Consider the following 17,052-nt stretch of genomic DNA (forward strand, 5'->3'; position numbering starts at 1 on the left):
TCGTCTTCCGTGCCGGGCGGTACGCCACTCAGCAAGCAACCGTCGGTGAAGGTCGGGATGCAGAGTCGCCGCGATGGCTTCGGGGTCAGAGCTGGGATCCTTGCCTAGAAGTACCTGGTACGGCGGTTCTAGCTAGGCTAGTTCGGTCTCAACTTCCTCGTCTGACCGCTGTGAGAATGAGGTGCCCAAAGCCCACTCCAATCAAACAGGGCTGGCGTGGCAGAAGGTATCTGCATTGGCTCACAGAGAGATCAGACCAAAGTGGAGAAGTGATAGCTTGTTTGTGTTTGCTGAGGAGGGAGGTCGTTGCTTTCCCAACAGCAATGCCCCTCCTGAAGATTCTCCTTTCCCTCTTGTTTCCTCTTCCCCCCGTGTTTCCTTTCTTCCCATCCTTACGCCAACAACATACAACTCCGTCAACCTTCTACCTTTTTACTTTCAACCTCACGGGGACAGACGCTTCTTTCTCTGTTCAGTTCCCACATCATTTTTCACATCCTCAACTCTTCGTTGCCGCCTCTCACTTGGGTCTTTTCCCACGACTTGATCGAGCATCACAATGTCACTTCCTTGCACTTGCCACGTTCCGCAAGTCTCCATTGGCCTGGACTTCGGGGCCACGTAACTCTCCCCTTTTCTTTTCCCTTGGCGTAGCGACATTCACTGACTCAGCGTATGCAGCCACTCAGGCGTAGCCTTGGCCTCCTCCCGAACCTGCGATGCCCACCCGAACCAATCTTCGCCGCCCACGATCCTCTATTCACAGAAATTTCCTACGGTCCTGCGTCGGCAGCCAGGTGGCCAACGTTTCGAATTCTCTCAGGAATCACAGTTTCCAAGTGAGAGCGGAGATCTCCTAAGATACTTCAAACTAGCCCTCGTTGACCCAGCGGAACAGCGCAATCCCCCTGACGTCCATGCTGCAGCCCTCTTGCAAAAGACGATGTGGAATGTTCATGTGCATGAGACAATCTCGGAGCTTGTTTCGATTTATCTTCAGGGTCTTCTGGAGAAGGTTGTTTCACGCCTTTCAAGGGTTACTGGATCCAGTCTCGGTGCGTGCGACGTTGTGATCTCATGGCCGGAACTGTGGGAAAACAACCTGTCTGGATCTCTGGATCTTCTGAAAGAGGCTGTGGTCTTGGCGGGCATCTCGCCTGCGTTTATGAAGAGCGTAAGCTACATCAAGGAGCATGAGGCTGCTGTTCGATCTGTCCTCTACTACCACGGAGACGAACTTGATAGGACCCTGAAGGTATGTATCAGCCGCCCTTGTACCCCTCTGCTCCAGAACCCATCGGGCGTTGTTGCCGGCGAAAGGCCATCGCTCCGGAAACTCCCTTCTATCTGGTACTAAAGAAGTTTTGTTTAGACAGGAAATCCGATCCTTGTTGCTGACTGTGGAGGGATCACGGTAGTAGGTTTCCCAGCCCCCATATCCAATTCCCTCGGTCGGTTTTTAACGCAAGTCGCAGGACGCTGCGATCTACCGTCATCCAGACTCGACAACGGGCTCAGATATGATCCGACCGCTGTGTCGGGTCACTGGATCTGTCGTCTTGGACGTTGCCTTCCGCGAGAAGGTGGTATCCAGGATCTTGGGGATGACCGGGGTGCGGGAGGAGTCGGAGATCCCCGTCGACGTGAAACGTGACCTCCAACTGATAATGGAGAAGTGGCATCTGAAAATTAAGAATGCATTCGACCCATTCAACATGCGCGAAGGTTCAGTACCATTCAAGATCCAAGGCAAAGACGCCATCATAACCCGGTAAGTTCAACTCCTCCTGGTGATGGTACTGGGATTCTATGTTTCCACCTACTTTCTTTTAACCTTCTACCTTACCCTTCCGAACACCAAAGGCCTAACTGTTAAATAGGACGGAGATGATGAAGATGTTTGACAAGGTTACTGACCAGATTGTCGCGGTTATTCGGGAACTGTTCAAGTCATCCCTGGATGAGGGCAAAACTCCAGGAGTGAGTATCCATTTCTTTCTACTACATCCTAGAGACGAAGCTCATATCCCCCCTAGTTCATTATCCTGACTGGCGGCCTATCCCTAAACGAATACGTCACGGGGACAGTCCGACGTCGGTTGGAGCAAGTGTTCAGTCCGATTCACCGCCTGAAGTTCATCATGGGCGGTCCCCAAGCGTAAGTCTCATACATCTCTTCCCGGTTTGTCATCTGCGTTCCTAAATTTATTTCTAGATGGACAGCCGTGGCTCAGGGTGCAGCACTTTCTTATGGGAGACCTCATTCGAACTGAAAGGCGGGAGGTTTTATTGCGGCCGGAACAGTCGTGATAGAATGTGGGTAGGCTCTGACCGAGGCTCAACAACGGGATTACTCGTGCGTCTGATGCATGGCGGTGCTCCCATCGTGGCATGGTGAAGGATACAAGACGGTGGTGAGGTGGTTGCTCTTCCATCATTCGATATGGGAGAATCTGGTGCCTGGCCATGAGTAGTCTTTTATTCGCGTTTTGTCTTGGCTACTATTACTTTCTACTTATTGCGAGAGAAAGAAGGAGTTTATGTTCTCTTTCTTGCTATTTTAGTCTATTAGTTCAACCTCAAGGGGGTTGATACTCTTCAGCCCTGTGCATTGCTGTGAAGCTGCGGTCTGCCTGTCGGACCAATCGGCACTTGTATTGATCTGAGGAGCAGTTGCATGTACTCCTTTAGTCGTTTTCTGCACAGTGAATTGGAGACGTCCATCTATTACAGTCCTTTTGGTTGACGTCGGCGCATTTCCATCAACTGCTTCAGAGCTTCACCCATCGCTGACTAGCAGCTAAATGAGTAGGTGCCGATCCAATCTTCTTGTCGACCACGTCAACCGCCCTCGATTCCTCTCTCAATTCCGTTTCCACCTCTTGGCCTCGCCTAAAGTCGGCCTCATCATCTTCTACCCATGATATAGCTTGTCTTAACATGTGGGTTTCCCGATCGCCGGAATCAACGCCGCTTTCAAGCCAACTGTTGGATTCAATTTAATCTTCATCACGACAGAAGACTTTCCTGAGAGTCGCGCATCCCGTTGGTATGTCATTAGCTTTTTGAAGTTCGATCTGGCCTGTTGAAAGACTGTCGCAAGGTGTTGAAGATGGGGAAGAAAAGCGTACGTCGCCCAACTGCCATGTAGGTAGTAGGAAAATGTAAGAGATGTGTACTTTGGACGAGAGCTGAGGCCTCCAGTCTAATTATAATTATAAAATGAGACACAAAGGAAGGCTAGGAAGCTGGGCCACTGCTCCGATCAACGAGCGACACTTCCGGGACCCGCCATCACCAACAGCCAGCCAGGGGGATAGGCCGACCAACAGTTTTAGGAGAAGCCTTCAACCCGATGCTATTTAAAGCATGCAGATGGCGCAAGCTGAATGCGTCTTAATTTAGAATATCAAGGTTTGGCACACATAGTTGGCACACATAGTTAATCGTCCAAGAGGATGCTGAGTTTGCAAAAGAGGCCATGATATCCTCCCTGCGGATTGCTGGCTGGACTACGCATTCAGCGTGCTCAGAGGCTCATGTTGTAAAGTTTCATGATCCCAGTGTGAGGTTCGAAGATGAAGAGATAGAGCGCAATAAATTAAATATCTATGTAGCTCATGCGTGCTGCCACAGCCTCTGTGTGACTAATATATAGCCATTCACGATCCAAGTCGTGGTTTAGGATGGCTGCAAAAGGCTGCTGTCAGGATACCATAGAAGAAGCTTGCATATTTTAATAGCTACAACATGATGATATGAAAGACAATGAAGTGCTAATGAGCAACCTCCATAGGTGCCAGGAGGGTGTCTAAACCTGGCTCATGTCTTCATTGTAGCCTGATACCCGAAGGAGCAGCGGCTATTGTTTGTTTAAATCCCCTCGATATATGAGCGGCTGCAATGCAATTGTCTTTGGGCACTGGGGCGCAGCTACGACGCATCTATCAGCTTCCTATCCTTCCATAAAGTATATATACGTGGTTAGCCTTGCGTTCGGTGACACTTGTGAGGCGGGGAAGCACCCTCAGGGGACATAGCTAACCCAGTGTCTCACACATGCGACGATGAGTATATCCGTATGGGGGTCGTAACTGAGCAGTACCACTCATCAACGATTCCACCAGGTGATATCTGAAGATGGAAGTAAGGAGTATATGCCACAGCGGGACAAGGGAGTCAAAATACCGCTCTATCTATGGCTCCTTTACGCCCCAGCAGGCCTTTACCGGGATTGCTTCCCAAGCTCCAATACGCTTGAATTTGATGCTTTTATTGAATGAGGCGGATTATGGTGGTCGGTGGTAAGAGCCTATTTTGACCACCAGCGACAGCTCAGTTTATTGATCCCGTCTAGGCGCACTCATTTGGCATACCTGGCGGCATTCACCTGCGACTTGTCTGAGAACTTCCACAAGGAAAGACATTTGTCAATACCAACGAGATATTGACACCAGCAAATACTATTAGTATTGCAAAAGGATTCGCCTTTGCCAACCAGACATTGGTTACCTCGTACCTGTTAGACACCTTCAAAGTCCCGTTCTCCGTGAAAGAGAATACTTGATATCGCATTAAGACCGTTCTCGATCCCAAGGGTTCTCTCTAGGTATCAATAAATACCAAATTAGTGTTCAAGGCCACTCTTACAGACTGCTATTCAGGAGGAGGTTCCATATCTCAAACTGGATCATTCGGCTTTGGAGCTTGGCAAGACCATGCCGCATACTTTCGAAACGTCGTCGTCACTGATACCCTCAATGGTTCGACATTATACACCAAAAGCTTGAAGAGCCAAGACGTCCTTCTGGAGTATGGCACGGGGGAAACCCTTGACTCTGTCTGTCTGGATGGTCCCAAGAGGGATCGCCTCGTCTGGCTTGGGGACTTTTACCACACACCTCGAATTATTGGAGCGAGTACCGGTCGTGTTGACCATTCGACAGGCACGTTAGACTTTCTCTTGAAGTCACAGATAGAGAATAGGCAATTGAGCATCCATCCAAACCTAGGATATGATCCGTCAATCGCGTCTGCATTTGCACCATTCGGATCATACTTCTTGGACGACTACCAGCCACTTGGGCTCCTGTCCTTCTACCAGCACATACGCCACACCAACGACGTGAAATACGCTCAGAAGACTTGGAATCAATTGGAGGAGCAACTGAATTAGCTTCTTGGCAAGATCAGCGCCACGGATGGTCTGGTTCATTTCGGCTCGGCTTTTCTGGGTGGCGCAGACGCCGGCTCAGCTGTCTCTTGTGTGACTGTCGAGACTCTTTACGTGGCAGCTGAAGTTGCAACCGCCATTGGGAAGAAGATGGTTGCTGCCAAGTTCCGCAAATGCATTGGCCGGTGCAATCAATGATAAGCTCTGGAATGAAGCCAGCTGGACCTACAGCCTGTCGACTTCGGACAAAAGCGCCTTCGCCGTGGCGGGCCCGCCTTCCGTCTTACTTCAGGCATTGCATCTAAGAAACGGGTTTTGTCTGCTATATCCGCCCTGGATGATCTTCAACTTGCCTTTGGGTACAAGGACAGCTCAAACGACGACCCGGAAAAGACCGACCTGAACATCTCTCCCAATACCAACGGCTTCTTGCTTCCAGCCATTCTAGCTGCTGACTGGGACAGAGCTTCAGACCTAATTTACGGCGTATGGAGAGCCATGACGGCAAATCCAGAGACAAACACCGGAGAAAGCTGGGAGTACATCACACCCCACGGAAAGCCCGGATTAGGAGCATATACCAGCTTGGGACATCCATGGGGTGGCACTGCGACATACATCTTAACCGAATGGGTTGCTGGGCTTCAAGCCGTCAATGGCATCGACGGCTTGGCTTCAAGAATTGGCTTCTTAGTCCAGATCTGGGAGTTTACATGGGATTAAAGCACGCCAGCGCCACGGTTCCTTTCTTCCCCTCGGTTGAAATATCCGTGCATTGGGAAATTTCCAAGAGTGGACAAATGGTGGTTGACGTACATGATCCCGAGAGTTCCATGGGCGTCTTCAAACTTGGTAAAACAAATACCTTACAGGGCAAGAGTAAATACACATTCACAGTACATGTGTGAAGCAATCGTTAATCATTATTTTGAATTATTACTCTAATTCATGTTCTTCAATGGTGTACGAGTATTTAGACATTCTTCCAGGAATCTTTATCCGTTGACCTCGCCTCTATCCCAGCATAAACCTCAAACTCCGAATGCTCCAGTTCAAGTACTGTTATGCTCTAGTTCCGTCGCTGCCTGCGCGTCGTGTTATTCCTGCTGGCATGGGACCGTTTGTACCACACTCTGTCCGGCTTCCTTATCGCTCGGATGCGGCTCGGGGTCTTCTTTGCTTAGGTAGGTCCCCAGGACTTCAGCTATAAACCTCTGGCGGTGTTCAAAGTGTTTTGGACCTTCGTTTCGAACGAATTGGCCAGCAATGTCGAGAATGGTAGCGTGGTGCGGCTCCGGCAGTGCCAGCAAACCTGCCACGTCGATTTCAACGCGATTCGTCTCCTCCGCACAGAGAATCTCGCGCATATGACGGTTCTCGATGAGACGTATGGCAAAAGTCTCAAACATGCCGTGCTCGACCAAGAAATCAAGCACTCTTGGTAAGGATCTAGTATCCGGTACTAGTTGCCTCAGAGCATCATCGCCTTGATCCTTCTCGATCCCGCGCCGAATCGCAGCAGCAGACTCGAGTGCTTGAATGAGTCCGTTTTCGTTCATGCCAATGGGCAAGTCGAGATATGGTCGATCGTATCCGGCGTGTTTCCGCCACCAATGGTTGCAGAAGAATGACGAGATAATGACTGGGATGAGAATCACGTACGCCCACCATCTGGTCGCAGCCAGCATCGATGCTATGCCTCCAATCAAGGTAGTTGTCCCATTGATGGCAAAGAAAAGTTGAACGTTGAAGCAATACTTCTTGACGAGTTCCAATGCCACGGTGCCTTGTAGTCCTTTCATGGCTGCCTTTTTGTGAGACTGTTTTCTTCGCCACATGACAACCGCCCACATAGAATTGGCCAGCCCATAGAGCGCAATGGGAGCGTTTCCGACATAACCTGAGAGTATATTACTGGCCATCCATACCTTGGGATTTTCGCCGCCCATGGCCAAGTAGGTACCCACGGCGATAAGGACTGCGCCTCCGCCCATGAGGATATCCATGCCCCAACGATTGATGACTTCTGTGTAGAGCTCTCGGCGAGCAATGTCGAGAAATACATCGACTTGTCGAGTAGGCTGGGCTTCTTCCAGTAGCTGCATCTTGTGATCTCTCAAGCCGCGACGCTGGCGTTTGAGGAATTTCACATTGTGCCAGGCCTTGACCGCATCTCGAAAGGCAAAAGTCGACAGCACAGCCGCTGCAGTGCCACCAATCGCCATAAACACGGTAGCATATACGGGAACGGGCGTGTCGTTCCATATATTTGCCGCAAAGTCCCCCGCGTTGGCCAGTTCCAGCAGCCCAATGGCCCAGTGGAGATTGTGTTCGAGGCGCAGCCCCCGCGGATACGCCCATGTGCGTCTTCCCTTGACAAGTGTGACCTGGTCCAGTGAAGGGGCATGAAAGTCCGCGGACTCGTAGATATGGGCTGTGACTTCCGGGGTCTCTGGCTCCTTGGCGGTGGCTGTGCTTTGCGGAGCGGCTGGCGGCTCCTTCGAGGTGATAGATAGTTCGACGTCGTCCCGGCCGATCCCCCCCACGGGCGAACTTGATACGGCCATGTTTATCTTGTCAAAGTGTTCAATCGAACAATCTCAAGTGCATGTTTGAGCAATGGCGGTCAGCATTGAGGATGCCCAATGCCCGAGTCCCAAGCAGAAGCCCAACCGTTACCAGCCGGCTACGAAAAATGCGAGCCGTACAAAGAAACAGAAAAGAATGCGACGACCTGGGTATAAACCAGGGCGTGTATTATGACCGGTGTCCTGTTTGTCACTGCCCAAGTCTGATTGAGAGGTTTTGAGGACAGAAAATCCCGATTCCCAAAGACTTTTGTTTCCTCGCCAAGGGCACTAGGCCTTGGCATTTGTTGTTCCGAGCCAAACGCCAGCTTGCTCGGCAATATCGGCCCACGTGTGGATACGAGGCGTAGTATTCCCATGCCGATGTGCCGTCGTGGCCAATGTGGAGACTGAGCGGACATATCAAGGTTACGGCTACTTCCACAGGAACGAGCTATTCTTGACACCTACGTCATAGGACGCGAGTCCACTGTGAAAGAAGTCTCCGAGTTACTATAAAAAGGGGCCGTTACGAGTAATAGAACTAGGTTGTCGAAGAGTGTCTCGTCTGCGTTAGCCGTTTTGCTCGGCTGGATGTCATCCGCCGGTGTCGATTGGTTCAACTCCAGATGTGGGACTGTTTTTAGGAAACGTTACTTTGTACTGTTTGTAAAGCCCTTTCATTCATCTAAGAGCGCTACAAAGGAAAAGTACTGTACTATGCTAAATATCCTGACGTCTCCTGAATCGAATGAGATCTACCCCAAGCTCGGATATGGTCTCGGCTCTCCCGACGACCCAAGGTCTAAACAGTACAGTAGCCCGCGTGCTCATAATCGCTCAAGCACCACCTAGTCATGCCATCGGGCGTAAGGAACGTAGCAGCAAAATCAGGGGTTCCCACGGGGTGACATCCCTTACCACCATTCTCCGTCGTCGCCTCGGCGTTGGCCAAGAAGTCTTGGGCGTTCCCAACCGTCATACAGCCATATCCGGGACCGCCGTGGGCAGAGTCCTTGGCGGCCATGGTGAGGGCGCAGAAATGGATGTTGCTGTCGTCGAGGGCGAGGCGGCACCAGACGCTGTTTTGTCCAACTCCTCCGTCCTGGCAGTCGCTGGAGCAGATCTGCTTGTCGCGGTCATCGCCCAGACTGGCGACGGCCTTTTGGCAGTAGGAAAGTTGAGTGACCATGTCCTTGTTGACACCGTCGGAGGTCAGGCAGGCAATCTCGTTGACATTGGTAGGCAAGGCGGGCGTATTGGACTCCTGGTTTCCCTGTCCACCGCGACGCGCCTGCTTGCGAGCTGCCTGCATGCCTTCGGTGCACTGGTCATCATAAGTGGTGTAGCCGTCGAACTTGGCAGCCTTCTTCCAGTCGTCGACTTCGTTTCCGCCGCCACAGCCGCAAGGCATGATTCGGTCGCCGACTTGGACGTTGTAGCTGACATCGCCAGTGTCGCAAACAGGGATGGTGAAGGTGCCCTCCCAGCTGGTGCCCTGGTCCCAGGGGTTGGCCCAGCCATCCGTGACGGCTTCCTGGGCGCGCTTGACTGCGTTTTCTCCATCGTAGGAAAACTTGGCGACCTGGTAGGCGGAGATGGACGATTCAAAGACGTCCTTGAGCTCGAGCTGGTAACCCTCGTCAACCCAGCCAGCAGCTAGCTTGTCCCAGCCAGTGGGATGGTCCATCTTGCCAGTGTCGAAGTTGTTGAGACCAGTGGTCGATCCAGCTCCGACAGACGCCTCGTGCCACCAGTACATGTAGTAGACACCGGCGTCGCCTTCTCGGCAGTATTTCATATCCTGAGGACCCTGCTGGTCCTGCTCGCAAGAGCCATCGACATCAGTGGTGTAGGTGATGAAGATCTTCTGCTGGCGCCAGATGTAGTTGATAGCCCTGGCGTTGAATTGCTTCTGCAGGTACTGTCGGAGCAGCGTCAGCTCAGAGGCGGTCGGGTCAGCGCTGAACTCCTTGCCAGGGCCAGGGAGGAAAACTCCACCAGCGGCGTAGTCACTATGAGAGGCTAGTGAGTTGAAATTCTCGAATTTAGAGTCTCGACCACTTACAAGAATCGCTTACCCCCCCAGTAGTTACCAGTGGCGAGATTCTCCTGCATATCGTTCAGGGCAGATCGAGTTTGTTCAAAGACGTTGGTCATGAAGACACCGAGGTCGGCAAAGTCGTTGAAGGACTGGCTAGCAGGGTATTTCACAACCTCTCGGTAACCAGTTCCAACACCGTTGAGTAGAGCACCCAGTGCAGACGAAGACTCCTTGGTGATGTCATTGGCCTTGACCCACTTGGTGAGCTTCATGTAAGACCCTCCGATGGAGAAAGCAGTGCCGAGTCCGACGAGAAGCTCCTGTACTTTGCGTTAGGGTGGTTCAAAAGGGAATTGTTGCCAACCAAAACGTACCCTGAGGAAGAACTCAAAGCTGTCGCTAATGGGAGGGAAGAAGTCGGAGACGAGATAGGCGGACATGCCCTGAAGGTTCATTTGGGTCTCATCGAGCACCTCCTGCAGTTTATGTGGTCAGTAGATGTTTGTTGACGAACCTACGGCTCACTTTTTGAGGTGGCTTACAATGTAGTCTCTAAAGTAAGACTGGAATCCTTGGATGGACTGCAAGACCATGTAGACAGGTCGCTGCTTGTCATGGTCGATGCACTCCTCTCCCCAATCACCAGAGCACTTGATGTCTATTGCTTGTCAGATTCATTGACAATGAGCAAGAATGGGAGTTTTCTTACCGTCACACGAGACATCGCCGAAGCACTGATCGTTGGGCTTGGCGCAAGTGTAAACCTCAGCCTATTGATCAAAGGTTAGACCCTCATCTGAGCCCAAGAGCACGTACAACTTACACCATTGAGATACATGCGTCCAAACAAATTGACCTAGAGAAGTTAGAATCTCCAGACAGTTTATTGACGGCTTGAGGGCTCACGAAGTTGTTGGGCCAGTTGTTAGGAATGACCATGGTGGTATCAGGGCCATTTCCGCCCAGGCGGGTGAGCCACCACTGGTTAAACCAGGCATCGGTGCCAGCATCAAACCAGTTGTTGAGGTTGATGGAATCCCAGGTTTCAAAACCGCATCGTCGCTTGGTCAGGCCGCTCGAGGCCTCAGCAGGCAGTGAAACAGGAGTGGCAGAGCCAAAGGAAGGGAGCAACAGGCCTGCAACGGCCGTTGAGAAGGAGATTTTCATTTTTGAAAGACTTGGCGGTTAAAATAGTGGTTTGTAATGACTGGTGATGCTGTAAGAGTGGCCTGGCGAGCTGGGGAGACATGATTGAATTGGAGAGATGCATGTGGCTATATGTACAGATTCTGTCATGGAGATTCGAATGCCCTCAATAAGGCACACTCATTCCACCTACCCTCAAACTGCAGCGCTTACACCACAGCCAGCGGCCGACCCTGGAATTAGAATTGCTATCGGTCGCATAGCCACCAGCGCAAACAGCAGTGAATAGAGGAGCATAGTGTAATCCTTTGCTGCATCAAGCGACCGAAGCCGTCGTGGGATTTGGAGTTAGGATTGATTCCGGACCCCAAACAGGCGAGCAGACTTCAACGAGCGCTTGCATTTCTAGGGAATGTGACGAATTATGAACTTCAATCACTCCCACGTGCCAAGGGCTCGGTAGACGGGTCGATCGTCCACATGCCACGCAGGATGCAGAACCGTAAAACTAGGCTTAATCAATCAGCCCTACTGGCCGGGCCTTGATCCTCCCGACTGTTCCGGCCGCTCAGCTTGTGGCGTGCCTTGCATTGGCATGACTATTGTTAGAGTCGCCCGACTTGCTAGGGTTAACCTTAAGATCATCCTTCTGCGGGGACGTCACTCACTCTGAAACAATGCTGGTAAGCAATCGTCGTGTAGCGAAATATCAACCAATAGCGATGGCGTTTGATGTTCGACTAAGCGAATCCACCCGTGACGCACGGCTTGGTGGTGATATTGCAGGACGGGAATAGCAGCGATGGGGACACGCGAAACAGAACATTTCCAAACATGTCAACTCTCTCGTATGACCGAGCCCAGGTATCAGGATCTGCCACTTCATCCCGTTGTGCCCAAGAAGAGGTGCTACACGATGAGTGCGGCTCCATCGTACAAGACGTACAAGCCCAATCGCTGGATGGATGTCAGCCCTACTTTCAACCTAATGGTTACAATGCAATTTTAGCACTAAAAGAGGACAGAAAATACAAGCACTGCAATTTTAGCACTGCGAGGGGAGTTCAAACGGTAGTCAGACTGAGAGGGAGGAGGCTTGCACTGCAATTTTAGCACCGCGAGGAGAGTTCAATGCTCGAGTCAAGGAATCGTCGCCAGGAACCACAGAACACAAGACCCGTCTCAATGATCATCCTTAATTTTGACCAGCACAATCGTCACTCTTCTCTCGTTTTTGTCTACGAATCACCCAGTATGAGCCGATATCATAGTTGTTTGTCACTCTCAAGATCAAGGGTGGGTATAATCCCCGTGGAGAAGCATACCGGTGAAGTATGCACCCTGCAGTTGGTGGATAGGACAACGGATTGAGACGTCACGGCATATGACGGCCATGTGTCCCTTGGTACATATAGCTGGTTCGTCACAACGCCGTCAGCAACACCTTGACTGAATAGAAATCGGCCTACTCTAGCTTAGGATATCACCTTCAGTGTGGAAACTCCCTTTCTGACGCGGTTTCTCCGGAGCTGTCACCCACACTCACCTCAAACCAATTACCGAATTCATGTCTCTCACTGCATTGTCATTTTAGTCAGCGGCAGGATGCAATGAGTGGTATAAGCGAACGTCGCATTCAAGAACGTGGAGCGCCAACCATGCATGTCCGCCAAGCTACACCGCAATGCGTATCGCAGCTATGAACAATTTCAATACCAGTCAATCATTACACTCTCATCATCACCCCGTTAATACATGATCCTCGCTCATCAACTCGGACTCCCAGCCAAATCGGCAAAGTCCACCACCGTGTACATGGGCTGCAGCACCTCGAGCTTCTCCCTCAAATATTCCCGCTGGTGCTTCTGAGTCCGCTCGAAGGTGAACAAGAATCTGACGAGGAAAACAAAATCCTCCATCCTCGCCTTGGTGTCTTCCTGACTCTGCCCGGGACCCTGGGGGAGCGCTAATACATCGGCTATAGTACTTGTGATCTCAAAGAGTTTGTGCATGATTCCACTGCCGTGGATGCCAATCGACGCAACACTGCCCAGCCTGTTGACGAGGCTGCGGAGCTGAGCTGACAGCCGCTCCACGGGGAAATGGAGAGAGAGGCCTCACACACGAGGATCGAGCTGCGAGCCAGAGCCAGGGCCAGGAACTGCATGAACCAATGCCGGGATCCAATCCAGCTTCCCCAGCGTTACTCTCGGCAGCCTCATGCCGGGCCGACAAGGCCAATTCCGCCGTGGTTGGCAAACAACGTCTCAGCGACTCAGTCTAGACTTTGACGATTCGCAGCCCTTTGCTTCTGAATCGTCTCCCCGCAGAGCACGCCACGCTCTCGCACGACCAAGAGACACGGGTGACACCAAGGCCGCGAATTCGGCTAGCCCGAACGCCTCGTGTCCATGGCCCGAAGCTAGTGGCCATATTGACTTCTCCAGCTTGGGGGAAGCGAGCCTCTTCTCCTCCTCACCAGCCGACTTCATCGACGCGAGCAACTATATAATGCTCGGGCGTGGAACCTCCAAATCGAGTTTCTATCCGCAAGCCTGACATCGCCGGCCTCAGACTCCAGACATCGGACAGCTCGCTGCTGTTTTTGACTGGAGAGCATCGCAAATACTCCTTCTTTGCCTGACTTCTTCATCGCTCTCAATTGATCCGGGTCGTCATCATGACTCTCACAGCAGACAGCCACGACGCCGGGGCACGCCGTGTCTCGGTCGGCCATCTCAACATGGACGCTTCCATTGCTCGCGAGGCCGCCGCGGCCACCGAGAAGGAGCACAACATGGGGCTGTTCCAGTCCCTCAAGCTGTACAAGAAAGCCTGTTTGTGGTCCATCTTCCTCTCCCTGTGTATCATCATGGAGGGCTTCGACGTTGTCCTCCTCAACAACCTCTTCGCCTACCCGCCGTTCCAGAAGAAGTTTGGCGAGCTGCAGCCCGACGGCAGCTACCAGCTCACTGCCGCCTGGCAGTCTGGTCTCTCCAACGGAACTCTGTGCGGCCAGATCCTGGGTCTCTTCGTCAACGGCATCATCGCAGATCGGTTCGGCTATCGCAAGACGCTCATTGGCGCACTTGGCGGCTGCATCTGCTTCATCTTCATCATCTTCTTCTCCGAGTCGCTGGTTCAGCTCCTGATCGGCGAGATCCTCATCGGCATCCCGTGGGGTGTCTTCCAGACTCTGACCACCACCTATGCTTCCGAGGTCTGCCCTACCCATCTCCGAGCCTACCTCACCACCTACGTCAACCTCTGCTGGGTCCTTGGCCAATTCATTGCCTCGGCCGTGCTCCGAGCCATGGTTACCCGCGACGACAAGTGGGGATACAAGATTCCCTTTGCCCTGCAGTGGATGTGGCCTGTTCCCCTGATGATCGGAATCTGGCTCGCTCCCGAGTCTCCCTGGTGGCTTGTTCGCAAGGGCCGCATCGACGAGGCCAAGGAATCTCTCAAGCGACTGACTGCCCGAAACAGCGCGGAACCCTTCAACCCCGACGAGACGGTTTCCATGATGATCCACACCAACGAGATGGAAAAGGAAGCCCAGGCCGGTACATCCTACGCCGATCTGTTCAAGGGTGTCAGTCTTCGCCGAACTGAGGTTGTCTGTGTGACCTGGATGATCCAGACACTCTGCGGTGCCACCTTTATGGGATACTCGACCTACTTCTACCAGCAGGCCGGCATGGCCGTGGAGAACTCTTTCAGCATGTCTCTTGGCCAGTACGCCATCGGCGCTGTCGGCACCGTGTTCTCGTGGTTCCTCATGGGCTGGTTCGGTCGCCGAACCCTGTATCTCTATGGCCAGCTCGCCATGTGCGTCTTCCTCCTGGCTATTGGATGCACCGCCTTTGCCGGTCGTGAAAACGTTGCTGCGCAGTGGGCAATCGGCTCTCTGCTCTTGGTCTATACCTTCACCTACGACTCGACTGTCGGACCCGTCTGCTATTCTCTGGTTGCCGAGTTGACATCGACCCGTCTCCGAACCAAGTCGGTTGTCCTTGCCCGAAACACGTACAACATTGTCGGAATCATCACGAACATCATCACCCCTCGAATGCTCAACCCGTCTGCCTGGAACTGGGGCGCCAAGTCCGGATTCTTCTGGGCCGGAACCTGCTTGTGCTGCGCCATCTGGACCTATTTCCGCCTCCCTGAGCCCAAGGGTCGCACCTACGCTGAGCTTGATATTCTGTTCGAGGAGCGCGTTCCTGCTCGCAAGTTCAAGAGCACGGTTGTTGATAGGCTGGACGCGGATGTCGATTATTCGTATGAGAAGGAGAAGAAGGCTGAAGCTGTCATGGTTGAGCGAGTTGCAAGTGGCCCTTCTGCCTAATGGCGTGTTGTCTGGTCGGATCAGTTAATTCAAAGTAGTCAGAATGTCAAATGTTATGAAATCAATCAATTCCTCGTTCAAATTCAAATCCGCCCACTTTCCCATTAAGCGGGTCGCGTGAATCTCCGTAGATCCCGATCTACAGTGACATACACACCTTCGGATATTGGTAGGATTATTTCCACGGTGCGATCAGCTTGTTCCCGATGACCCCATGCAAAGTTTATGCTCGGGTACAAACTATGATGATCACTCTCTAATCCAAGGGTCTTAAACACTTTAATTCACTTCGACGTGACTTGGAATTGGATGATGAGCTGACCTGCAACTCAAAGGTGCCTGAAAAATCGAGACAGAGCCTTTGGGCAGTGAAGCTGGTCGTAAATGTCTTACCCTACACAGGAGCCAACAGACAAGTTCAATTTGCACTCGGTTAACGCTCATCGGACTAGCCATGTCTGAGCTATCCACAATATTCTCATGGATCTTTTGAATATGGGTGGAGCTGATAGCCGAGAGATCAATCACCGCATCATGGTGATTAAATTGACCTGTTGGTTCCATCACTGTTGGTTCAGTCGTCAAAGCCGAGACACTGGGATCGCCCTTGGATTATCCGGAAAGGTTTAGCATCGTTAGTAGATGGCTCACCTTACGTAACATTCGGTGAGAATGAAATGGTGTGGCTAAAATACCTCGGTAGCAGATGGAATGGGATGTGCAGAATTGCCATGATTTTTCTCCGTCAGCCGCCATCCAGTTTGACGATGGTGCTTACTGCCAGCGTGGACTGAAATCAATTTAAATTCATGCAAATCGCACATGACTCGGTGCTCTCGGCCACATCCGAAACAGGCACTCTGGAAAACGTGGGACAAGATCGATCAACTGATACTCCTCTCATGTGTGAGATGCTGCACACCTTTGTACCACTTACCGCCTCGTGCTTGTGCTTCCACGCATCGAAGACTTTCGGCCCTTCGCTTTGCATCCGTCTCATCTCGTATCGCAATTTTCCCAGGCCACCGGCGACTTCCAGATCTGTTGGCTCGTCAGGTGAGCGAGCGTGTCATCTTACTGGGCATTGAACGGCCTTTCTGATCTCTGCCATGCAAAGACTGCGCCTCCCCCTGCCTGGTGGCTCGTCTAGCAAGGGATGCCCCTGTCTCCGCCTCGTCTGCTTTGCATCTAGCGTGGCCGTTCGGAGTGTCACTAGGGCTGGTGATCTCGCCCCTGGTTTGCTAGTGAGCTGATGGGATTTTGGCCCGCGACGCCGAGGCAATTTGCGTAGGCTACACTGCGCTTGGCGCTGCTTTTTAAGCAGTTGGCTTGGACAATTGAGGAAATCGCCGGGCCTGGGCGACAGGGATGGCGATCCTTCTCCCTCCACAAGGCCCTTGCAGCTCTGGAGAGTCTCTCGTCCGAACAGTCAGGTTCCATTCGCGTAGTCGACCTGCCCATTCGGTTCGTCGGGTTCGAGACGGCAGGTGAGACTTTAGGCCGCCACTGACTCCTTCATTGGACGCCAAAGGAAATTGCATCAATAAGGTTGTGCACTTCTTCTTGGACCTGCATGTCCTTTGGGACTAGAGCCAACATCGTTGAGCCACAAGTGGACCACACCGTCGGGCGCTTCGTTCCGATCACCAATCCACCATGGCGGCCACATGCCAGCCTTATGGGAAGGGACAGCCTGAGTCAGGGATGAGTCGGCTGCCGTGCTGGCTGAACGCCATTTATATCATAGCCGCCTGCTAGTATCGTCTTCCCG

General features: G+C 52.2%; 4 protein-coding genes across 4 annotated transcripts; 2 read left to right on the forward strand and 2 right to left on the reverse strand.

The window, feature by feature from the left end:
* Positions 1-443: 443 nt before the first annotated feature.
* BGZ61DRAFT_571861 (uncharacterized protein) lies at positions 444-2,273 on the forward strand (the record flags this gene model as incomplete). Its single annotated transcript, XM_046256080.1, has 6 exons — positions 444-621; positions 673-1,255; positions 1,476-1,771; positions 1,881-1,980; positions 2,037-2,158; positions 2,216-2,273. The coding sequence occupies exons 1-6, from the start codon at positions 560-562 to the stop codon at positions 2,271-2,273; spliced, it is 1,221 nt and encodes a 406-aa protein (XP_046106596.1). The 5' UTR covers positions 444-559.
* Positions 2,274-6,089: 3,816 nt separating this feature from the next.
* On the reverse strand, positions 6,090-8,037 carry BGZ61DRAFT_447404 (uncharacterized protein). Its single transcript, XM_046245335.1, has one exon. It carries the CDS (start codon positions 7,738-7,740, stop codon positions 6,271-6,273), a length of 1,470 nt encoding a protein of 489 aa, XP_046106597.1. The 5' UTR covers positions 7,741-8,037; the 3' UTR covers positions 6,090-6,270.
* A 273-nt stretch (positions 8,038-8,310) lies between these two features.
* Positions 8,311-10,951, reverse strand: BGZ61DRAFT_515977 (uncharacterized protein; the record flags this gene model as incomplete). The annotated part of the gene is made up of 7 exons (XM_046252277.1): positions 8,311-9,755; positions 9,809-10,104; positions 10,159-10,260; positions 10,327-10,442; positions 10,494-10,554; positions 10,608-10,640; positions 10,691-10,951. The coding sequence occupies 7 exons, from the start codon at positions 10,949-10,951 to the stop codon at positions 8,546-8,548; spliced, it is 2,079 nt and encodes a 692-aa protein (XP_046106598.1). The 3' UTR covers positions 8,311-8,545.
* A 2,812-nt stretch (positions 10,952-13,763) lies between these two features.
* On the forward strand, positions 13,764-15,313 carry BGZ61DRAFT_447409 (general substrate transporter). Its single transcript, XM_046245336.1, has one exon. The coding sequence runs from the start codon at positions 13,803-13,805 to the stop codon at positions 15,279-15,281; it is 1,479 nt and encodes a 492-aa protein (XP_046106599.1). The 5' UTR covers positions 13,764-13,802; the 3' UTR covers positions 15,282-15,313.
* The last annotated feature ends 1,739 nt before the right edge of the window (positions 15,314-17,052 follow it).

Source organism: Ilyonectria robusta, assembly GCF_021365365.1.
Source record: "Ilyonectria robusta strain PMI_751 chromosome Unknown BGZ61scaffold_6, whole genome shotgun sequence".
NCBI classification, from domain to species: Eukaryota; Fungi; Ascomycota; class Sordariomycetes; order Hypocreales; family Nectriaceae; genus Ilyonectria; species Ilyonectria robusta.